The 26,646-nt window shown below is 26.0% G+C and overlaps 2 protein-coding genes across 2 annotated transcripts; both read left to right on the top strand.

Moving 5' to 3' along the window:
- Nucleotides 1-968: 968 nt before the first annotated feature.
- On the top strand, nucleotides 969-2,722 carry LOC124943193. The gene is made up of 7 exons (XM_047483744.1): nucleotides 969-1,112; nucleotides 1,229-1,309; nucleotides 1,382-1,600; nucleotides 1,705-1,860; nucleotides 1,979-2,032; nucleotides 2,116-2,262; nucleotides 2,342-2,722. The coding sequence occupies exons 1-7, from the start codon at nucleotides 969-971 to the stop codon at nucleotides 2,720-2,722; spliced, it is 1,182 nt and encodes a 393-aa protein (XP_047339700.1).
- A 12,245-nt stretch (nucleotides 2,723-14,967) lies between these two features.
- On the top strand, nucleotides 14,968-25,380 carry LOC124943192. The gene is made up of 11 exons (XM_047483743.1): nucleotides 14,968-15,015; nucleotides 15,130-15,192; nucleotides 15,291-15,386; nucleotides 15,439-15,499; nucleotides 23,662-23,762; nucleotides 23,879-23,959; nucleotides 24,032-24,250; nucleotides 24,355-24,510; nucleotides 24,629-24,682; nucleotides 24,766-24,912; nucleotides 25,000-25,380. The coding sequence occupies exons 1-11, from the start codon at nucleotides 14,968-14,970 to the stop codon at nucleotides 25,378-25,380; spliced, it is 1,407 nt and encodes a 468-aa protein (XP_047339699.1).
- The last annotated feature ends 1,266 nt before the right edge of the window (nucleotides 25,381-26,646 follow it).

Here is a 26,646-nt window from a genome sequence, read left to right as displayed (position 1 = left end):
TAAATAATTGTATTAATTTCTTACTTGAGAATAACAGACATTGACTATAATTATTATATTCTTTTTTATTTACACTAAAAAAAATATCTAAATAGTTTAATTTTAACAATATTGAACTAGCTTTTAAAACTACAGATAAAGAAGAACAATTTATAATCCTTTTAAAAATAATTTATAATTTTTTAAACTCAAAAACACAATCTATTTTATATATATATAAAAAAAAATACAATATTCATATAATCAACCTCATATATAATATATACAATTATTTAAATCTAATTGTGAAAATCCATGAAACCGTATATATAATAAAATATGTATTATATATATATATATATATGAGGTTGATTACATAAATATTGAATTGCTTTTTATATTGCTTTTATATAAAAGCAATGCAATATTCATATATAATACATATTTTATTATATGTACGGTATCATAAATCATTATAATACATATTTTATTATATGTACGGCATCATAAATCATTATGGATTTTCACAATTAGGTTTAACTAGTTGTTTATGGATTTTCACAATTAGGTTTAATTAGTTGTATTAATTTTTTACCTTAGAATAACACACTTCTAACACACGTTGACTATAATAATTATTATGGTGCATTTTCTACACAAATCTTTAGTAAAGTTTTTCTTTTTTTGGAATTATTTAAACCTAATTGGAAATTAAATCCATAATATTTAGTAAAGTTAGATATGGGTAATAAATATATATTTTTCTTTTAAAAGGTGAAACACTTTTCTTTATATGGGATAATAAATATTCCTAAAACATAAATTTTCTGTTTCAAATACGTTATGCTTTAAGATCTATCCATGAAGTTTTTTTGGAGAAAAAAAATAAATGTCCATTAATGCTTACATATCCCTTGTATATATATAATGAGCAATCTATTTACTCTTTCAATATTAAAAGAAAGATCCACTGGAGCACAAACTTTCTAATGGCCTTTAAAAAACATTTGATTAATTGTTCATTGTTACTAGTTGTCTTGAGTGCATTTCAATCCATATACCTTGTTTATGGCAATGGAACAATCAAAGAAGCAAATGGGTTGGAGCACAAAGGGACTATAAAAACCATAGAGGTTTGTTAACTAGTTATGATTTTCATTATTTATCATGTATAAGTAATTTGTATGTTTATCTTATCATATTGATAAATATAATTATGTAAGTATTGATAATAGTTTCTTTTTTGCAGGGAGACAACGGTGACATAATTGATTGTGTTGATATCCATAAACAACCTGCATTTGATAATCCTTTAATAAATGATTTACAGGTTCTATATTTTTTCTTACGGTTGAACCACGATATAAGGAAAGTACAATAACATTTATGTTTGTACACGCAGATGAAACCTAGTTCATATCCCGATGGAATAAAACAAGATCCAAAAATTGAGTTTGAGATTCGTCAAGATTGGAATAAAAATGAAGAATGCCCCGAAGGCACAATACCAATAAGAAGAAATTCAAACACAAGCTATTACGAAGATTACCACAAAAAATCTTTTTTCACGATGCAATATCAAGGTAATCAGAGTCTTCAAAGATCAGAAGTAAGATATGAGGTATATGTAGAACCAACTCAACTTTAACATTTTTCTTCAAACTTTTTAATGTGTATGTAAATATAAATTCTAATCTTGTTCACCCTTATTTTCTTCCTTTCAAGTATGCTATGGCTATTGATGAAGGTAGTCCTTACTATGGCACACAAGCAGTATTTAATGTTTGGAACCCTTTAACCAAGGGTAACGAATTTAGTGCGTCTCAGTTGTGGATAACTTCATCGTCTCCAAAACTAAATACTATTGAAGTGGGATGGATGGTAAGTTTCGAAAGAAATTCCACAAGCAATTTTAATCTATATATATAGTTTGTTGCTAAAGATATTACATATAATGACAATTTGTTTTTTTTTTTTTTTATATTTGTGTATATTCAAGGTTTATCCAAATAAATATGGTAATACACATACACACTTCTTCATATACTGGACAGTAAGTTCCTTATTTCCATCAAGTCTCTTATGTATAAATAATATTTTCAATTTTAGATAATTAATATTGTTGCATGGAATTAGGCGGATAATTACCAGAAGACAGGTTGCTTTGATTTTGATTGCCCCGGTTTTGTTCAAACACATAGAAACTATGCCATTGGGGCTACAATATCACCAACTTCCACATATGGTGGCAATTTACATGAAGTATCTGTTAACATATTCAAGGTACGTACACATATAATTTTTTTTGAAGTATTAGACTTATAAAAACGATTAATTAACGAGGAAATGAAAATATTTGTAGGACATACCCTCGGGAAATTGGTGGCTTGTAATTTCGGGTTACGTTGTAGGGTACTGGCCTAAATCTATCTTCACAGGCTTGGCAGATCATGCTACTAGTGTGAAATGGGGTGGGGAGATTTTGAATTCGAGATCTAGTGGACACCATACGACTACTCAAATGGGTAGTGGTCATTTCTCTGGTGAAGGCTATCATAGATCAAGTTACATTCGCCAACTAAAAGTGGCTGATTCTGGTTTATTTCCCAGAGAACCGGGATACTTGACGAAACTAGTGACTACTCCATCGTGTTATAATTTGAATATGTTTAAAAATCCCCGAACTATGATGGGAACACATATTTATTTTGGAGGTCCAGGTTTTTCTTCAACATGTACTTGAGATGAAAGAATAATTATAATCTAATCAATTTGATTATGGGCACTCAATGGTTTTGTTTTCTCCATTATGTACATGTTTTTCATTTTTATAAACTATGTTTATTTAATGTGTAAGCATATTATCTCAGATTTTAAATTTGAGATAATTTGTTTTTTGAAAAAAAACTCCACATTTTTTTGAGTAAAAAACTTTTAAATCTTGACCAACCTTATTGACATTAGAAAGCTTCACATGAAAAAACAATTGACCAATTATTTCCAATCATATGGAAAGAAAACATTCCTCCTAAACAAAGTTATGTTCGGATAGTTCATGCTAGGCCGAGATTCAGGCGATTGCAGATGATATAACTAGTAAATACGTTCCTCCTCATGCCAACATATTTTAATGTCTAGAAAGAATCACGTTTACTTGTTTTTTAGTACAAGTACCTACGTACGGGTTTTGCTATGGCTTTTTATTATCGTCCGATCATTACTAAAGCTTTTGCTTCTGTTCAATACATGACTAAAGCTAACTTTGGGTGATTAATTCGATTGACTATCCCTTTTCTTTGTCAATTTAAAAGTGACTCCAAGTAAATAAAATTCTAAAAATTCTTTACAATTTTTTTTGTTGTAAAAATGAGTTTTAATTTTTTATTCAAATTAATCTTAATTTCTAATCGAGAAATCTGGGATGACATCAAATATAAGAAAGACTAACCATCACAATTAAACTTATGACATTGTGGTCATGGGAGAGGTTCTTGAGAAAATTATATATGGTCACCTAATAGTTTTCATGTTTTTCTATATTTGTCATTTATTTTTGTAAAACTAATATTTTGGTCGGTTTTGTTCAAGGACGAGTCCTTATTGATTTTCCCAACATTTTCAAATACATTTTATTTGAAAGAAAATAAACTTTCATATGATAAAATGATATGTTATACTATTGTGAAAAAAAAAACCAAATTAGAACAAAAATATATTCAATGTAAATGAGAAAGACCTGTCAACATCAATTAGAATATATATATATATATATATATATATATATATATATATATATATATATATATATATATATATATATATATATATATATATATATATATATATTTATATATAAAAGAAAGGTTTTAAAACATTAAACTTAAGTTTAAAAACATTATTGTAAAGAATTTTTGAACTATATAATTTTCACTGTAATACATGGACTCATATCTTTCTTTGTGGATATCTTTATACTACCAGTATGAAGGTTGCTCTGTGTACTTCTTCCTTTATAGAAGCTTCTATAGCTCTCTACTTACTGTTTATTCTTAATGTACAGAAAAAAATCATTTATTGTTGTACGTGCCCTTCTCAATGGTACCCAGCCCCTATGTCCGGTTCCTCGAGATTTTTAGGTTCTACTTAAAAGTTGGACCAGTGCTAGTCAAAGTTATAAAAATATAGCTTCGGTTTACATGCCAAAAATCTCTTTTAAATAAAATATTATTTAAGAAAATGATTTGTACAAAAATGTAGCTTTGGCGCTTAATTTGAAGATTTAAAAATAATTTTTTTGGTGTATGTGTAAAAATACCAGAGTTTCCATAAGGGATCCGTTGTTTAGTTATGCTCGGGAAAGGACTTACGTGCTATGTCCTCCGTGCCCGTTTGAAAACGATTTTATTTTTTTTAAAAGAGTGGCTTGCAAAAGATTTATTTATAACATTTATTTTCTTAAATTAGTAGTCCGAGGTCCTAAACAAGGATATATTTTTATTACGTAAATAATTGCACAAAATTATTTAAAGGTGCGTATCTGTAATTGCATGTTGTAAAAGATTGGGTAAGAACCTGAAAAATGTCAAAAAAATGAGTTAGAGTTTAAAAATAAACACCAAACGGGGCCTTAGTCAAAATATTTGTTTGGGAGATATCCCCAAAATATTTTGAAATCATTTTCATACCTTTCGGGATTATTTGAAAGGATTAGGGCTCTAAAATTACAAAAATAATTTTGGATTTTGAAAAGTGGAACCAAACAGGCCTTAGGACGGGATTCCTAGGTTTGGGTCCGTTTTCATCGGTCGGGGACCGGAGAGGTTCAATCTAGACCGAAGGCTTGGTTCTAAGGTTAGTTTGCTCGGTCCTAGGGTTAGGTGGGCTCGGTTGGATTCCTCGGTCCTAAGTCAAGAACATCGGTCATAGGGCTCAGTTCTATGTCAAGATCCTAAGTCAAGAGCATTGGTCGTAGGTCAAGATACTCGGTCAGATCTCTCGGTCCTAAGTTAAGAACATCAATCATAGGGATCTGTCATAGGTCAAGATCTTTGGTCAGATCTCTCGGTCCTAGGTTAAGAAAATCGGTTAGATCTTTCAGTCCTAGGTCAAGAACATCAGTCTAAGGGCTCAGTCCTAGGTTAAGATCCTCGACCGGATCTCTCGGTCCTAGTTTAAGAACACATGTCGGTCTCTTGGTCCTAGGTCAAGATCCTCGGTCAGATTTCTCGATTCTAGGTCAAGATTTATCGGTCCTTGGTCTCGGTCCGGACCAAGGATTCTCGGTCCTTGGTCTTGGTCCTCGGTCCTAAAAGACTCGGTCCAAGAGAACCGAATGTTCTTCATTTGGTCAAGAATTTGCAGGTTTGTTACATATCATGCAAATATGATCTGTAAGTTACTAATTATTCTTTAGGAGGTAGGGATCATAATCCCTAATCATATAATCGATCAATCAAGCCCTAGGATAATCAAATTTTTGAATTGATTTCTAGGACAAGATTTGAGAACTTTTGAATTAGGCCATCTCATGCCCTAATTTTTGTTCCAACAACTTCGAAATGATGTTTATATTCGAATACGACACAAACAAGAACATCAAGCAAGATCTGTAACATAATTCAAAACTAAAATTCAAACTTTTTTATTCTAAAAATTTCAGTTCGATCAAACATGATCGGGATGCATGTTTTATGATTTGAAACTCATCTTTGCATGTTTACAAACATGTTAGACACCTATTTTAATAAAAATTTAAGCTTAAAAGCACAAGAACACAAATTTCAAAATTTCAAAATTTTTAATTCAAATTTAGGGTTTAAAGATTATTATTATTATTTAAAGATTCATGTAAATCAATTAGATCAAGAATTTTTTTATTATTTAAAAATTTACGTAAATCAATTAGATAAGCTTCATAATTTTTTTATTTAAATATTATGTAATAAAGTTTAAAATATTTATTTATTTATTTAAAGTTTTACGTAAATCAATTAGATAAGTTTCAAGTATTTTTATTTATTTATTTAAATATTTACGTAAATTAATTAAATAAAATTTAAAAAAATATATTTATTTATTTAAAGATTTACATAAATTAATTAGATATGTTTGAATTTTTTTATTTAAAGATTTAAGTAAATCAATTAAATAAATATAAAATAATTTTTAAATTTTGTTTTGAATGATGTTAATTTTGTTTCAAGCTAACTTTTCAATGTCCCCTGGCATTAAAATTTCTCACTCTTTATTTTAAAATTTTATTTAATACTTTTTTATTTTCGAATTTGATTTATAAAATATTTTAAATAAATCGGGAATTGACTTTTTAGATTATAGAGTTGTCAACTATATTTTTTTTAAATTAAGAAAATGTTTTGAATAATTAAACGTATTTTAAATATTCTGTTTTGGTTCGAAACTTGTTTACACTCAGAAAGAGTTCTCGCTTACCATCCGTGACAATCACTCTAGTTTAAATTTTTGATCAATTTTAAAATATTATTTTTTACACATTGTTTAAATCATAATTATAAATAGTATTAAAATTTGAAATTTAAATAAATACAAAAAGATTTAAACATGAATTGATAATTACCTTTGTTTGCATGTCAATATATAAAATCGTTGGTCCCGGAGGATCAAACAAGCCACCTTTCTTTATAAACTTTATTTATTTCTTCCTTTTGTCCCTATAGCAAAACCACCACCCAAGCTTGTTTGTCAGCATGGAAGCAACCTCAAAAGAAGTTTTTTTTTTAATTTTTTTTAATTTTTTAATTTAATTTTATTTAATTTGTGTGTTATATTAAAGGATCAAACCAATCACCCTAATCTCTATCTTTCTTTGTATGCTTTTCTAATCGATCATCTGTCCGTGAGAACAGAATCTAAGGCATCAGCTCATTTTATGCATGGGAACGGGGACGAATTATGTAGGGACTCGGGTGGGCTGAATTCCACCCCGAAAAAATAAATAAATTTATATATATATTTTTTACGGTAGAAATATGACATTATCCTTCATTTCTTAAAAAAATTTAATATAATTCATTGTTTTTTTTATTTAATTATTAAAAAATGATAAAACTTTACTTTTATATATATATTTTTTTTCAAAATTTTCTCGTTAATATTTTAAGCCCATCTTAAATTTTTTTCAAGCACACCCTAGTTCGAAATTCTAGATACGTCCCTACATGAAGCAATCTTCAAATTAGTACCAAATATATATTATATTTAGATTATTTGTTTTCTAATTTTAATTTTATATTTGTTTTGTCTTTTATTTTATTTTATTTTAAAATAATTCTGAATTATTTTATTTTTATTTTTATTTAAATTGAAAACCTAAGTTTAATGTGAGGAGGATCATGGGTCATAAATAATGAATTTATTATATTTAATTGATAACCTTATCACATACTTGTAGGATTCAATTAACTTAAAATTGTTCACTTAGAATTTGTGTATCATTTGAAAGAGTATATGTTTCTTTAATTCAGAATTATTAGATTAATTGATGAACAACTTTCTTATTTAAAATTAGGCTGAAAATGTTTTATGAAATTGTGTTAAATTTGATCTGATCGTTTTTCTTTTTTATAATGTTAATTTGAGTTCATGATTTCAATAATTCAATATATATGTGAAGATTATAATATTATGTATATGTTAAAATGGAGTGATTTTTAATCAACTAAGTTTCTAAATGAGTATGAATCAAATCTATAAAGAATTTACATATTATGTCTATAATTGAGAGAATTTAAACATTTATTTGAAGTCATAAACATATTAATTTATGTTCAATTTTATTTTAACATGAAGTTTCCAAGTTGATATTTGAACCAAATTTTGAAGGGGTGATGAATGTTTTGAAATAGAAAAGTTTCTAATTTAACCGATTTTGAAGGATTGTTATCTACATGTTTTTGAAGAAAATAATTTTCTAAATAAATGTTATAATTTTATATGGGAGGTGCTTTTCCCACTCCTATGTTATTCTAATCTTTGATCCCATTCTTCACCCACCTCCAAAATTACTTTTTTATTCATATTACTTTTATATATTTACATTTCTTATTTTATTTATTAAAATTTTTTTATCATTAAATATAATTAATTAATTAATTTTTTAATATATTTTTTTACTTTATTTTTTTAATTAAAAATACAAAATATTACTATTTTTATATTATAATTGTTTAAAATATATTAAATATTGAAGTGTGTCCTAATTTAATAAAATATAAATATTTAATATTTTATTATATTAAATATATATATATATATTAAATATTTATATTTTATTAAATTAGAACGCATTTCAATATTTTATATATTTTAAACTACTATAATATAAAAATAATAATATTTTATATTTTTAATTAAATAAATAAAGTAAAAAAAACATATTAAAAATTAATTAATTAATTATATTTAATAATAAAATAAATAAAATAAATAAAATAAAAAAGGTAAATATATAAAAGTGTTAGGGATAAATAAGTAATTTTGTAGGTGAGTGAGGAGTGGAACCGAGAGATGAGAATAATAGAGGGGGTGAGAAAAACAATTTGCTTTTATATTAGTATAATTTTATAAATTTTTTTTAACTTTGTTTAACTATTTTATTTGATGTTCAGGTGATATTGTTTGATACAATTATATAATATGTATTTATATTTAGCTTTTATTTATATTTAAATATTTATTCAAATATAATTAATATATTAAAATATGGATTGATAAATTAATAAATTAAATTTATTTTTAAATTATAAATATTACAAAAATGTGTGAAAAATTGTGTTATAAAAATGTTACATGATAATCAATTTACAATACTATTATCAATTATATTACAATATAATAAACGAGGTTATAGAACTCATTCCTAAACTTATAAGGTATATAAGTTATAAAAATAATGTTGCAACTAATTTAAAATATTCGTTAAAAAATTTTAAACTGAGTAAAGTTATTCATATAGTCAATTATGGTTACAATAAACTAAACCGTTAAACTTTGCAACTTATTATAATTAATTCAATAAATATTGTTACTAAAATATTTAACATACCAAATTTAAGATGTTAATAAAATTGCTAACTTCTTGTGGAAAAGAAAGATACATATTATTTAAATTTTAAATCATTGAAATTATATTTGAAATCTTATACGATAAAACTAAGGTTGAAATAATTTTACAAATTAAATTACAAAATAAGTGTCAAATAATAAAAACAACAATATTATAAATTAAATTACAAAATGTGTTACGATTTAGTTGTAAAAATTTATATCATTTTTAATAAAAAAAAATAGTTACAAAATAAATTAATTATTTTAAATAACAAATTGAATAACTAAATGTGTTCACAAATATGTTATAACATGATATCTAATCGGACATTTAAATTCAAATTTGTACTACGTTATACTTAGTGTTTTAAATTATTTAAATGTTATTAAATAAACTAGCATATAGTCCGTGCATTTGCATGAGTAAATATATAAAATCGAGAAAAAAATTACTCTTAAAATGTGATAATATTTTTAATTTACTCTCACATATATATCCAAATTAACCACGGCTCTCGACCCGACAATCCGGAAACTTTGAAAATTAAGCATCATTATATATAATATATACATATATATATATATTAATTAGTTAAAAAGTTGAACTTACATTGTTAAAAAGTCCCGCGTTCATCAAATTTGGTGTTGAATTTAAAATATAAAATCTTATTAATCTAATTGGTTAAAAAGTTGTACTTGTTTTTGTTAGGTTGTGAGTTCGAAACATACATATAACATTTTTAATTTTATTTTAAATCGTTTTAAGTTTATGAGCGGGTCAACTCACAATCTGACCCAAGTATCAATTTACTCTCATATATATATATATATATATATATATATATATATATCCAAATTAACTACAACTCTCGAACCAACAATTCAGACACTTTAAAAATTAAACATTATATATATAGATTAGTTAATTAAAAAGTTGAATTTATATTCTTAAAATATCCCGCGTTCATCTAGTTTGGTGTTGAATTTAAAATATAAAGTGTTATTAGCCTAATTGGTTAAAGGGTTTTATTTATTTTGTTAAGCATTATTATATATATATATATATATATATATATATATATATATATATATATATATATTAAAAAAAAGTTACTAATTAATTTGCAAAAATCAATGTTCCAAAAATGTTTATTTTTATTTGGTGCAGTGGACATTATATTAATGGATGAAATTGATCTAGAGAGGAAGAGAAAACATAACCATATATTTTTGAAATGATAATATTTTTAGACTTGTAGTATGAAAATCAATTGTAAATTTGACAATAAAGGTTGAAATGAAGAAAAAAAAACTAATTAAAAGTCTACAAGAAATCTTGATCCCAAAGAGAAAAAAAAGAAAAATATTAATTCCAACCTACCTAAATTTGTTTAATATGTTGAATCGCTTCTAACATTTGTTTTGGTTCAAAATATTATTCAAATTGTTCGGTAAAAATTAAGATATTTTTAAATTTATTTATATACAATAATAACTTATTCAATAAAATTATTGCAAAATCACAATTATACTCATCACAATTATATATACACACTTATAAACCGAATATAACTATTAGATTTTATTTAAAGAAAAACAAACTGCCTAAAACTATTTATTGATTACTTTTGTTGGGAATTTGAGAGAGGTAATGTTAGGTTCAACTTTTATTTTCTAAAAATAATATATATTATTAGTTTTTAATTAATTAAAATATTTAAAATTAAATTTTATAAAATTTATTAATATTTAATTAATTAATAGAATGATTAAATAGTTAAAAATAAAATGTGACAAAATATTTGAAAAACCCAACAACATTCCTAACTCTCTATTGGTCTAAAAAGTTTCACCATTCTTCTTTTTCAATTTATTTTATTTGGATATTTCTTTATGGACCTATAGTTTACCTAAACTTAATTTAATGTGTTTTCCATGTAACAAACAAAACAATAATATTTAGTTTTTAAGAACAATTCTTAGGCTATCCACACCCTGCTATAGACATATATTCTTGTGAGTATATGGAGTTTAATGTTTGTTGTGAAATACTAAAATGTCATAATTATTTTCTTCACAAATTAATAATAACATTCTTATCATGAATTTATTATTATAACTTATTTAATTTAGCTAACTTTTGATTGTTGGCCGTAACTCTTTTCACTTCAAGCATCTTATTAAATTTAATTTAATTATGCTTATAACTTTATTCGCATACACTATTGTAAAAACTTATTACGTCATCCCAACTTATTCAAACTTATAGTTTAATTCAACTTGTAAGTTTAAATAAGTTGTCATTTTGTAATAAATTGTTAAAGTATAATTTGAGTAAATAAGTTAACGTAAATAAATAAAATCAAGTTTATATATATATATTATTTAAATAAGTTGATTATTATCGAATTGTTTATATATATATATAAACTGAATGAAACCGATCTTACATATAATATTTATTAAATGCCTCAAACATACGTCACTTTGAAAGACATTCAACAAGCACACATATTTTGAAGCTCAACGTCAATTCAATACAATGAACCCAATCCAAAATGATAATAAAAGAAATCAAATAAATCCAAAATTTCAAATATTTGAACAAACAAAAATTGACAGTGATAGGCTGACCGCTAACCCACCACCAATTTTTATTAGTCAAAACAAAATAAGGTTTGATTCGAATTACGTTATTTAAATAAAGCAAGAAAATTAATTAATGAGTGGGATGATTTTTGATGAAGTAATAATAATTTTTTTTATAAAAAATATAAAATTATTAATATATAATGATAAATAATATTTAAAAATATATAATATTTTAGTATTTTAATTAATAAATTAAGTAATATAATAAAGGAGAGAAAACTAAAATAAAGTTGGATTAGTTTGAATTATTTAAATAACTTAAACCCAAAAAAAATCCATAAGGAATGTCCGTCTTATTTGTCTTCCTTAATTATTCTCTTTTAACAAATTTCTATAAAAAAAAAATATAAGTTTTAATGGAACTCTAATGTGTTTTTATTTTAAGACATATTTAACAAAATAATATAAAATAGGACATATATAAAATTGAAATAATAAATACTCAAATCTCGTCGTCAACCTTTATCTTTGGTCTAACTAATAGAACTTCAGTGCTCAGAGTATTCCGGTGTCTCATCTACTTATTCATATAAATTGTGATAATATCATTAATATATTATATTATATCATTAATATATTATATTATTATATTAGTTTCCTTATTAGTATATTGTAATGTCTATAATAGACATAAATTATGTAACTCAATCATATCATTCAATAAAATATTCTCTTAATTCTAACATGGTATCAGAGTCAACATTTTGTCTTTAAGCACAAATTTAGTCTTCCGCTGCCTCCATCAATGGTTACCTTAGTCTTTGATGGAGAGCTCTAATCATTATTATTATTATATTTTTTAATATTTTTTTTTTCTTTCAAATAATTCTCTTGATATTATTTTTTTTCTTTCAAATAATTATGTAGATGTTCTTACTTTTTTCGGCAATCGTATTCTCTGAGTTTGTTTTCAGTTGTTGCTTTATCTCAGTAGTTAATGCCATATTTTTATTGGTGTTAATCTAATCATATGTGCTCCTTTACTGGTTATTTAGTCAACACACTACCAGTCTCTCATTAGAATGAGTTTTACAAGTGTTGTTTCACCGAGCATTCTATTCTCATGAGATTCTACACACCTTCTTCGCTGGTTTTCTTTAATGCAACACACTGTCAGTCTGTCGTTGGATGGATTTTAATACTCGCGAGTAACTTCGGAGTTCATTCGGTTGTTGTTTCACCCCAGCATTCTATTCCCATGGGATTCTAACTCTTCGCCGGTTTATCCATCAACACACTGTCATCCTGTAACTGGATGGAGCTCACGAGGTTTTGAAGCTTGAAGAATACAACATCAACATTTCATCATCTCGTCTTCAACCTCAAGCTGTTCAAGCGTTTTCCATCTTGAGTTTGAGGAGGTATGTTAAAATATAAGATAATATATATGTAAGATATTATCACAATATTATATAAATTGTGATAATATCATTAATATATTATATTATATCATTATTATATTATATTATTATATTAGTTTCCTTATTAGTATATTGTAATAATGTCTATATAATAGACATAACTTATTTAACTCAATCATATCATTCAATACAATCTTCTTCTTTATTCTAACATCAACATTTCATCATCTCGTCTTCAACCTCAAGCTGTTCAAGCATTTTCCATCCTCAAACGCTTGAACGCTATATATACGTGATAATATCTTACATATATTATCTTACATTCTAATATCCCTCCTCAAACTCAAGATGGAAAATGCTTGAACAACTTGAGGTTGAAGACGAGATGATGAAATGCTGATGTTGTATTCTTCAAGCTTCAAAAACTTATGAGCTCCATCCAGTTAAAGGATGTCAGTGTGTTGACGGATAAACCAACGAAGAGGTACAATCCCATGAGAATAGAATGCTGGGGTAAAACAACAACCGAATGAATTTCGAAGTTACTCGCGAGTCTCGAAATCCATCCAACGACGGGATAATAGTGTGTTGCATTAAAGAAAACCAGTAAAAAAGGTATGTAGAATCCCATGGGAATAGAATGCTGTGGTGAAATAACCGAACCGTTTAACCGGTAAAAAACCGGATGAACGGAACCGCTAAAACCGGTTAACCAATAAACCATTAAAATGGAATCAGTTAATTATCGGTTCGGTTGGGTTACCGGTTTTCCGGTTTTTTTACACCGCCCTATTTGAGGTTCCAAAATTACAAAAAAAAAAGAAATTTTAAAATTGTAACCAAATAGGCCTTAGGACTAGTGTCCCTCGGTCCTGGTTTTGTTTTATCAGTCGAAAGTTAAAACCTTTGGTCTTAGGTTGGAACTCCATCGGTACCGGCTTAGGATTCTCGATCATGGTGCTAAGGCCTCTCAGTCCTTGGCTAGAATTCTTGACCGGGTGCCAGAATTCTTGGTCGGATGTAAGAATCCTCGGTCGGACCTCTTAGTCATAGCTGGAAAGCCTCGGTCGGACCTCTTAGTCATGGCTTAAATTTTTCGGTCAGACCTCTCGGTCCTGATCGGACCTGTTGGTCCTCAAGAACATCAAAACTACAATTTTTGTAGTTTTGATTTGATATTGGATTCGTTGATCCAAGGGCTTGGGTATATTCACAAAGCTCTTAGGAATGTTATGAACATCATCTCAAGGTTTGCTTCAACCTGGTTGATGTTCAATTTCATCAAAACAATTTATGGACCAAAATCGAGTTTTTGGTTTTTAAGCTGTAATAAAGTGTAAGGAGATTGTCAATAACATCCTTATACTTCATATGATTGATTGGTACAAAAATATGAACAATATCTGTTCAGTTCGACCATTTCAAGAAATAAAAACTTTCATTTATTTTGAAAATTTTGATGTTGATCAAACATGATCGGGATAGATTAAACATGATTCAAATAAGTTCCCAACATCATTAGAAACATGTTAAAAAGATTTCTAGGCGGTCGTTCTTGAGAATTAGCTCAAGAATAGAAAACCTGATTTTGAATTTTTCCAAATTAAAATTTGGCTTTTCTGTTTAAGATCAATTGATTGGTCATTGATTCTAGTCTTCACATAATACTTGTAAATGATCCCAAGATCGTTTTTCAATCAAAAAATTCAATAACTAGACAATATACAAAATTATAAAAACTGAAATATCCAAATTTCAATTTCAAAAGGGAAGATTGACTTAAAGGATGATTGGAGAACACCTTTTAGACCTTAAGGAAGCTTTTGGATGTCTAGATCTAAGCTTTAAGTCTGATACAAAATTTTCAAAAATTCAAAATCTTTGAGCTTCAATGGCGGATTTTCAAAATGTTCAGATTGAGGGCTTGAGAGTTGATCTCGTACCTTCATAATCATCAAGGGAGGCTATATATATAGCCTCCTAAAGTTGGTTATCAGCCAAGTGGGCTTGAATTAGTTAGACACCATTCATGGTGTTTTGGATGTTCTTTCAGCCATTTGCAAATGTAGGCCATCATGGCGATCCTAGGCTTAGGGAAAATGATCACCGAAGTAGGGTGATCATTTGAGTTTTTGAATGGAGTCAAACCATCTAGAAACGACGAAGTTCCATCTTTGATAAATGAAAGATGGCTACGGATGATTATTTATCTAGTGTCACGATGAAGAAGAAGATCCCAAGCGAAACAACATCGTTTCAAGCGAAATCGCTGACGCAAAGCGTTTCGTTCGCGTTGGAGGAGACGACATGGTAGCGGTCGTTTGGTGATCTGCTGCTTCGTGCGCGTCTTCTTTTGCTGCAGCGGGCGATGCGGGCAACTTCTGGACATTGGATGAAAATCCAGCACCTATCCGATGTCTTTGGTTCCTACTGCATCGTTTCTTTCGAATCCGACCACACAAGATTACAAATTTAATTTTTTATTTAAAACTTTAAAGATTTATTTGAAATCGATTTTTCTTGTAACTTTTTAGCTTTATTTTTAAATCTTTAAAATACACACAACATTTAAAATAAATATGACAAATATTTTACTAATTTTTTAATTTATTTTTTATTTTATTTTGGGTTAAATAAATAATTTATTTGAGAAATGAATAAAACATTAATCCTAAATTATTTATTTTAATCTCTTCGATTTTAAAAAATTTAATTTGAGATAAAATGAGTACAACATTTATTTCAAATTATTTTATTCATTTTCCTTGACCATTATCCTTAATTAATTATAATTTACTTATTACAATAATTAATCTAATTAATTTTTTAATTATGTTTTGCTCTTATAATTAATTATTTTGATTTTATTTTTTAAAAAATATTTAAAATAATTATTTTAAAATTTATAAATTAAGTGTATAATTTTTTAATGCTTTCAATATTATTATTTTATTTTAAATTTCATACTGTATTATATTCTTAAAGTTGTCATGATTTTTGAATATTATAATTATTTGAGTTGAGTTGGATTGAACAAATGTAATAAACTTTGTTAATATATATATTTATATATATTAAAATTAAATTATATTATAAAATAATATTTTATTTAATTCAATATCTCAAAAAAATATTTAAAAAATAGTTTTTAAGTAAATGAAAAAAATTTAACCAAAATTCAACTTTAGAAGTGTTTTCAAACAGGCTTTTAAGTTTTATTGGTGTCCATTTTTTAAAGTGACAAACATTAAAAAAAATAAAAAAATTTGACAAAATAAATATCATATAACTTATTAGTATAATTTACTATTTAAAAAAAATACTTTTTCATGTACATACATCTTTACCTTTTTCTCTTTATTTTTCTCTAACTTTTTTCTTTTGTTTATTTCAATCATAATTTCATACACTAGTGGACTAGTGGAAAATATATATGTGGCTAAAAGTCACTGTGCCGTTGTTAATAAATTCTAGCATATATTCCGTGTATTTGCATGTGTAATAATATAAAAAATTGTAAAAAAATATTACGGTAAATATATTTATGAACGGGTCAACCCACAATCCGACCCAAGTATTCATTTACTCTCACATATATATCCAAATTAACCACAGCTCTCGACCCGGCAATTCAGACACTTTAAAAATTAAGCATCATTATATATATATATATTAGTTAGTTAAAAAGTTAAACTTATATTGTTAAAATGTCTCACGTTCATTAAATTTGGTGTTGAATTTAAAATATAAAGTGTTATAAGCCTAGTTGGTTACAGGATTATACTTATTTTGTTAGGTTGCAAGTTCGAACCATACCTATAACATTTTTAATTTTATTTTTAACCGTTTTAATTTTATGTGCGGGTCAACTCAAAATCCGACCAAAGTATCCATTTACTCTCACATATATATCCAAATTAACCACAACTCTCGACCCGACAATCCGGACACTTTAAAAATTAAGCATCATTATATATATATATATAGATTAGTTAGTTAAAAAATTGAACTTATATTGTTAAAATGTCCCGCGTTCATCAAATTTGGTGTTGAATTTAAAATACAAAGTGTTATTAGCCTAGTTGGTTAAAGGGTTGTACTTGTTTGGTTAGGTTGCAAGTTTGAACCATACCTATAACATTTTTAATTTTATTTTTAACCGTTTTAAGTTTATGGGCGGGTCAACCCACAATCCGACCCAAGTATCCATTTACTCTCACATATATATCTAAATTAACCATAGCTCTCGACCCGACAATCCGGACACTTTAAAAATTAAGCTTAATTATATATATATATATATATATATAGATTAGTTAGTTAAAAAGTTGAACTTATATTGTTAAAATGTCTCACGTTCATCAAATTTGGTATTGAATTTAACAAAGTGTTATTAGCCTAGTTGGTTAAAAAGTTGTATTTGTTTTGTTAGGTTGCAAGTTTGAACTATACCTATAATATTTTTAATTTTATTATTAACCGTTTTAAGTTTATGGGCGAGTCAACTCACAATCCGACCCAAGTATCCATTTATTCTCACATATATATCCAAATTAACCACAACTCTCGGCCCGACAATCCGGACACTTTAAAAATTAAGCATCATTATATATATATAGATTAGTTAGTTAAAAAGTAAAAACATATATTGTTAAAATGACCCGCGTTCATCAAATTTGGTGTTGATTTTAAAATATGAAGTGTTATTAGCCTCTTTGGTTAAAATGTTGTACTTGTTTTATTAGGTTGCAAGTTCGAACCATACTATAACATTTTTAATTTTATTTTTAACCGTTTTAAGTTTATGTGTGGGTCAACACACTATCCGACCCAAGTATCCATTACTCTCATATATATCCAAATTAATCACAGCTCTCGACCCGGCAATCCAGACACTTTAAAAATTAAGCATCATAATATATATTGATTAGTGTTGGTGAACAAAACCATTGCCATTCGTCGCTAAATAAATTGTCGTTAAAAGATAATGGTTTTTATTGACCACGATAGGCCGACGTTGATAATTAAAATATTAGTGACGGCGAATGGGGAATTCTGTCACTGCTAATTAACAATAATAGCGACGACATTGTGTCTACGTCGTCTTTTATATTTTAATTCATAGCGACGACATTCTCTCTTTTGTCGTTGCTGATATTTTAATTATCAACGTCCTTAACGTCGACGTTGATAATCCTCTCTTATCAACGTCGACATTTCCTTAACACTGTCGCTGATATTATTAATTATCAACGTCAACATTCCCTTAACGTTGTCACTGATATCGTTAATTATCAACGTCGGCGTTCCCCTAACGCCGTCACTAATAATCCTTGCTCTTGGGTTTTTGACATTTTCTTATTCTTATTAAACCTCTTTCATATTTAATCTACTACTATTAGCAAAAATAAGATCATTCATAAATATACTAACCTAATTTCTGTTAGTTGACATATTCGCGAAGTCTATGAATATTTCAACCCCTTGAATATAATTTAGATTATATCGGCGTAAAGTCATCCAATTTTTATCGTGAACTTCCATTTTAACTAATTACAAAACTTAATCTATAGTTCCAAAAAATTTATATCAGCATACAAACAATTAACATCTATTTAGTTTAATTAATATCAATATATAAACAACTAATCAACATACTAACCTAATTTTTCAATAACCTATCAAAAAATCTATCAAATAACCTAATTTTTCAATAACTTATCAAATATATTAACAACCAATATTATTTGGAAATAGATCAAACAATCTATCATATAACCTATCAACCTAAATCAAACTAAATATCCTAACATACTAAACAATATCCTAACATACTAAATATTCTAAATAGTAAATAAAATATCATTTACAGACTGTAATTACCTGGAACGGAGAAGAGAGGAGCGACGACTGATCGGAGAAGACATGAGCGGCGACCGAAAAGGAGCGACAACCGGCGAAACGTTGAGACAGAGCAACGATTGATTGACGTCTGAACGACGAATGATCGACGACTGAACGTTGACTAAACTAATCGGCTACTGAACAACAGATCGATCGGAGATGACAAGCGAGGGAGAGCAGCCGAACGAAGCGAGAGAGAATAGCGGAGAAGAAAGGAAAAAAAGTACTGTAAAACGTTTTATTTAATCATCAGCAACAACATTGTCGTGTGCCAAAGCTAATAATATAAATTGAATGTGGAGATTTTTAGTGTTTACACTATTATTATTTAATTTTAAATTTTATATTGTAATATATTCTTAAAATTATTTTGATTTTTGAATATTATAATTATATTGTTCCTGTTTAGAAATACTGCATGAACAAATTTAATAAACTTTGTTAATATATATATATAATTAAAGTATATTTCAAAATATTATTTTATTTAATTAAATATCTTAATAAAATATTATTTTTAAGTAAATTAAAAAAAAAAGTTAGCCCAAATTCAGCTTTAGAGTTAGGCGTTTCCAAACAGGCTTTTAAATTTTGTTGGTATCCATTTTTTCAGTTTTTCAAAGTGACAAACATTAAAAAAAACTAAATAAAAATTGACACAAAAAATATCATCTAATTTTTTAGTAAAATTTACTATTTAATTTTTTTTTATGTACATACATCTTTATCATTTTCTCTTCATTTTTATTTAATTGGTTTCTTTTATTTATTTCAATCCTAATTTCATATATATACACTAAAGAAAATTACTTTTATTTTATATTTCTAACCATTTTAAAAAATAATTATAATAGTAATTATTAGGGGTGGCCAAAAAATCTGTTCCGAAAGATTCGATCTGTTGATTTGACCGATCCGATCCGAAAAAATTAGAATTCGATGGATCGGATACGGATATCGATTCGATCTCATATTTTTACCGGATTTCCGGACCAGATACAGATCGGGCAAAACAAAATTTTGAATACCCAAATTTGATCCGGTAAGTTTTAAAATTTAAAAATTAAATAACATATTTATAAAAATTAAAGGCCTAAACAATAGTTAGTCTATTTTTATTATTTTTCTGAAATAATATTTTGGTAATTTTAAACAAATAACATTAGTTAATTAAAATAATATTTAATTAATTATCAAATAAAAAATAAAAATATGAAAAAAATCGGATCGACAGGTATTTGTCTTGCGATCTGATCCGGTGTTTTCAGAATACGTATCGTATTTTTTTTTAAATAGAGGCAGATATCTAATCCGAAATACCGGATCGAATCAGATCGATAGATTTGTCCCTCCCTAGTAATTATAATAAATAATAACTTTTACCATTCAAAATATGTTTGAGTGGATAGTAATATTTTTTAAATAAAAATTAAAATATAACAATATTTTCAATAAAAAAAATTATTATTTTTTGTAATATTATATATATATATATAATTAAATATTGGTATACCTAATGCGTGCCAACTTTAATGTTATAATTTTCTCTACCATATCAATAATTTTTTTCTTCTTCAACATTTTTTGTTATTTAAAATTTAGATAAATATATAATTTTTAACAATATAACCATATAAAATAGGAATTAGTTCATGATTAAATGTTATAATTGTCAATTTAAATATTATATATAAATATAAATAAATTGAAAAGTTAAAAATATTAGTTAGTAGTATTTATTTTAATGTTAAACTCTATATTAATATCAATTAATATTATTAAAACAAATAAATAGTGAATGTAAAATTCTAATTTCACATTGATATTAATTAATAATTCTTAAAAATTAATTAATAATATTAAACTAAATATAAATTAAATAAATACTCAATAAAAATAGAATAATAATAGAGAGAATAACACCTTTATGGCCAATAATACATAAAATTAACTCAAATAAAAAGTAAAGGCATATAAAAACATTAACCTTATTCTCTGTTAAGATTTTCTATTTATTAATAAAATAAAAAATAGAACTTTACTCTTTTCATTTATTATTACTAAATTATTTAATATATTAATTAAATAATATATTAGGTAACAAATTAACTAATATGTAATTGTTTTTACATATGCTTAATATAATTTAAAATCAATTGTGTGTAAATTATATAATTTAAAAAATATTTATTAATTTATAATTCAACCATTAAGTAAAAATATAATATTTTAATTTTAATAATTTGTCTAAAATTATAAATTAATAAATTATATATATATATATATATATATATATATATATATATATATATATATATATCACCCTTATACACTTATACAACACTTTCGCATAACACCTACCTCATTTGGAAAGAAGGAGAAAATATATCTTAAAAAAAAATAAAAGAGAGAAAAATTTTGTTTTTCTTTCTTTCCAAATGAGGTAAGTGTTATGCAAAGATGCTGTATAAGGTAATTATTATGCGAATATGTTGTATAAGAGTGCTGTATATATCATTAATATATATATATATATATATATATATATATATATATATTCAAAGTCATAGTGCACAAGAGATGGTTAGTTTTTTACTTTCAAAGATAAAATTATATATTATTATTTTTAAATTATATATACGAACTTAAATATATTTTTATAAATATAATTTATAATATCCACCCAAAGTTATTGCTGAAACATTGACTCTTTAAGAAATTTCGATCAAAACTTTTACGAAATTTTGCGACAGAGATGTGCATGTAAATTTCAATCGAAATTGATTTATTCAATTGGAAATTCAAAAGTTATTATTCATTTTTTTAGTCCATATTATACTATATGAAACCACACAACTAATTTAGTAAATCCATCAATTTAATTTGATCTTCATTTCGATATTTGATCATTCTCGATGACATTATCATAATCTTGATAGTTTATCTTCTTATTTAACATTAATATAATAAAATCAATACGAGAATGATTGTCTTTAAAATCATGATCGTTTTGATACCATGTTAAATTCTCGAAAAAAGAAGAATAGAATCTGAAAAATAAATTATTATTATTAAAATTATTTATAAAATAATTTCATTCCTAATTTATATGAGTTTCAATATTAAGTATAACTATAACTAATAAAACTAACTAAGAATATTAAAATTAATTAATTAAGAGTTTATTAAACTGTTTTATTAATTCTTTATTTCATTGGCATTTCAATGCTAGAAGTCACTCTTGATTGCATTTTAACCTCCAAAGGTTAATTAAATACACAACCTTCATTGCTTGATGATATTTGAAAATAGAAAAGATTTTTGAATTAACAAACTATTATTGAATTAAAAAATATCAAGCAACACCATATTAGCTATATTTTTTAATTATATAACAAACCCACTATTTTAATTTCATTGAACATATCCACATAAATTTTATTATCATATATATATATATATATATTATATATATTATATAAGCGATGAATATTCATGTAATCAATCTCATATATAATACATATTTTATTATATGTACCATGATTTCATAAATCATTATGGATTTTCACAATTAGATTTAAATAATTGTATTAATTTCTTACTTGAGAATAACAGACATTAACTATAATTATTATATTCTTATTTTTATTTACACTAAAAAAAATATAGTTTAATTTTAACAATATTGAACTAGCTTTTAAAACTACAGATAAAGAAGAACAATTTACAAATCCTTTTAAAAATAATTTATAACTTTTTAAACTCAAAAACACAATCTATTATATATATATATAAAAGAAATGCAATATTCATTTAATCAACCTCATATATAATATATACAATTATTGAAATCTAATTGTGAAAATCCATAATGATTTATGAAACTGTATATATAATAAAATATGTATTATATATATATATATATATATATATATATATGAGGTTGATTACATAAATATTGAATTGCTTTTTATATTGTATATATAATAAAATATGTATTATATATATAATAAAATATGTATTATATATATTTATATATATATGTGAATATATATATATATATATATAAGGTTGATTACATAAATATTGAATTGCTTTTTATATAAAAACAATGTAATATTCATCTAATCAACCTCATATAATACATATTTTATTATACGTACGGTTTTATAAATCATTATGGATTTTCACAATTAGGTTTAACTAGTTGTATTAATTCCTAACTAGTTGTATTAATTTTTTACCTTAGAATAACACACTTCTAACACACGTTGACTATAATAATTATTATGGTGCATTTTCTACACAAATCTTTAGTAAAGTTTTTCTTTTTTTGGAATTATTTAAACCTAATTGGAAATTAAATCCATAATATTTAGTAAAGTTAGATATGGGTAATAAATATATATTTTTCTTTTAAAAGGTGAAACACTTTTCTTTATATGGGATAATAAATATTCCTAAAACATAAATTTTCTGTTTCAAATACGTTATGCTTTAAGATCTATCCATGAAGTTTTTTTGGAGAAAAAAAATAAATGTCCATTAATGCTTACATATCCCTTGTATATATATAATGAGCAATCTATTTACTCTTTCAATATTAAAAGAAAGATCCACTGGAGCACAAACTTTCTAATGGCCTTTAAAAAACATTTGATCATTTGTTCATTGTTACTAGTTGTCTTGAGTGCATTTCAATCCATATACCTTGTTTATGGCAATGGAACAATCAAAGAAGCAAATGGGTTGGAGCACAAAGGGACTATAAAAACCATAGAGGTTTGTTAACTAGTTATGATTTTCATTATTTATCATGTATAAGTAATTTGTATGTTTATCTTATCATATTGATAAATATAATTATGTAAGTATTGATAATAGTTTCTTTTTTGCAGGGAGACAACGGTGACATAATTGATTGTGTTGATATCCATAAACAACCTGCATTTGATAATCCTTTAATAAATGATTTACAGGTTCTATATTTTTTCTTACGGTTGAACCACGATATAAGGAAAGTACAATAACATTTATGTTTGTACACGCAGATGAAACCTAGTTCATATCCCGATGGAATAAAACAAGATCCAAAAATTGAGTTTGAGATTCGTCAAGATTGGAATAAAAATGAAGAATGCCCCGAAGGCACAATACCAATAAGAAGAAATTCAAACACAAGCTATTACGAAGATTACCACAAAAAATCTTTTTTCACGATGCAATATCAAGGTAATCAGAGTCTTCAAAGATCAGAAGTAAGATATGAGGTATATGTAGAACCAACTCAACTTTAACATTTTTCTTCAAACTTTTTAATGTGTATGTAAATATAAATTCTAATCTTGTTCACCCTTATTTTCTTCCTTTCAAGTATGCTATGGCTATTGATGAAGGTAGTCCTTACTATGGCACACAAGCAGTATTTAATGTTTGGAACCCTTTAACCAAGGGTAACGAATTTAGTGCGTCTCAGTTGTGGATAACTTCATCGTCTCCAAAACTAAATACTATTGAAGTGGGATGGATGGTAAGTTTCAAAAGAAATTCCACAAGCAATTTTAATCTATATATATAGTTTGTTGCTAAAGATATTACATATAATGACAATTTGTTTTTGTTTTTTTATATATTTGTGTATATTCAAGGTTTATCCAAATAAATATGGTAATACACATACACACTTCTTCATATACTGGACAGTAAGTTCCTTATTTCCATCAAGTCTCTTATGTATAAATAATATTTTCAATTTTAGATAATTAATATTGTTGCTTGTAATTAGGCGGATAATTACCAGAAGACAGGTTGCTTTGATTTTGATTGCCCCGGTTTTGTTCAAACACATAGAAACTATGCCATTGGGGCTACAATAACACCAACTTCCACATATGGTGGCAATTTACATGAAGTATCTGTTAACATATTCAAGGTACGTACACATATAATTTTAAGGCGGGTTTTGAAATATTCGACTTATACAAACGATAAATTAACGAGGAAATGAAAATATTTGTAGGACATACCCTCGGGAAATTGGTGGCTTGTAATTTCGGGTTACGTTGTAGGGTACTGGCCTAAATCTATCTTCACAGGCTTGGCAGATCATGCTACTAGTGTGAAATGGGGTGGGGAGATTTTGAATTCGAGATCTAGTGGACACCATACGACTACTCAAATGGGTAGTGGTCATTTCTCTGGTGAAGGCTATCATAGATCAAGTTACATTCGCCAACTAAAAGTGGCTGATTCCGGTTTATTTCCCAGAGAACCAGGACACTTGACGAAACTAGTGACTACTCCATCGTGTTATAATTTGAATATGTTTAAAAATCCCCGAACTATGATGGGAACACATATTTATTTTGGAGGTCCAGGTTTTTCTTCAACATGTACTTGAGATGAAAGAATAATTATAATCTAATCAATTTGATTATGGGCACTCAATGGTTTTGTTTTCTCCATTATGTACATGTTTTTCATTTTTATAAACTATGTTTATTTAATGTGTAAGCATATTATCTCAGATTTTTAAATTTGAGATAATTTGTTTTTTGAAAAAAAACTCCATGAGTAAAAAACTTTTAAATCTTGACCAACCTTATTGACATTAGAAAGCTTCACATGAAAAAACAATTGACCAATTATTTCCAATCATATTCAAAGAAAACATTCTTCCTAAACAAAGTTATGTTCCGATAGTTCATACTATGTCGAGATTCAGGCGATTGCAGATGATATAACTAGTAAATATGTTCCTCCTCATGTCAACATATTTTATTGTCTAGGAGGAATCACGTACCATTACTAAAGCTTTTGCTTCAGTTCAATACATAATTGACTGAAGCTAACTTTGAGTGATTAATCCGATTGACTATCCTTTTTTTCGTCAATTTAAAAGTGACTCCAAGCAAATAAAATTCTAAAAATTCTTTACAATTTTTTTTGTTGTAAAAATGAGTTTTAATTTTTTATTCAAATTAATCTTAATTTCTAATCGAGAAATCTGGGATGACATCAAATATAAGAAAGACTAACCATCACAATTAAACTTATGACATTTTGGTCATGGGAGGTTCTTGAGAAAATTATATATGGTCACCTAATAGTTTTTATGTTTTTCTATATTTGTCATTTATTTTTGTAAAACTAATATTTTGGTCGGTTTTGTTCAAGGACGAGTCCTTATTGATTTTCCCAACATTTTCAAATACATTTTATTTGAAAGAAAATAAACTTTCATATGATAAAATGATATGTTATACTATTGTGAAAAAAAAAAACCAAATTAGAACAAAAATATATTCAATGTAAATGAGAAAGACCTGTCAACATCAATTAGAATATATATATATATATATATATATTTATATATAAAAGAAAGGTTTGAAAACTAAACTTAAGTTTAAAAACTTGTAAAGAATTTTGAACTATATAATTTTCATTGATTATAAAGTAGTAATACATGGACTCATATCTTTCTTTGTGGATCTTTATACTACCAGTATGAAGGTTGTGTTTCTCTGTCTACTTCTTCCTTTATAGAAGCTTCTATAGCTCTCTACTTACTGTTTTTTCTTAATGTACAGAAAAAATCATTTATTGTTGTACGCGCCCTTCCCAATGATACCCGGCCACTACGATCCGGTTCTTCGAGATTTTTAGG

This window comes from Impatiens glandulifera, chromosome 6 (assembly GCF_907164915.1).
Source record: "Impatiens glandulifera chromosome 6, dImpGla2.1, whole genome shotgun sequence".
NCBI lineage: Eukaryota > Viridiplantae > Streptophyta > Magnoliopsida > Ericales > Balsaminaceae > Impatiens > Impatiens glandulifera.
The sequence above is the reverse complement of the archived record's forward strand: the minus strand, read 5'-3'. Positions and strand labels throughout refer to the sequence as shown.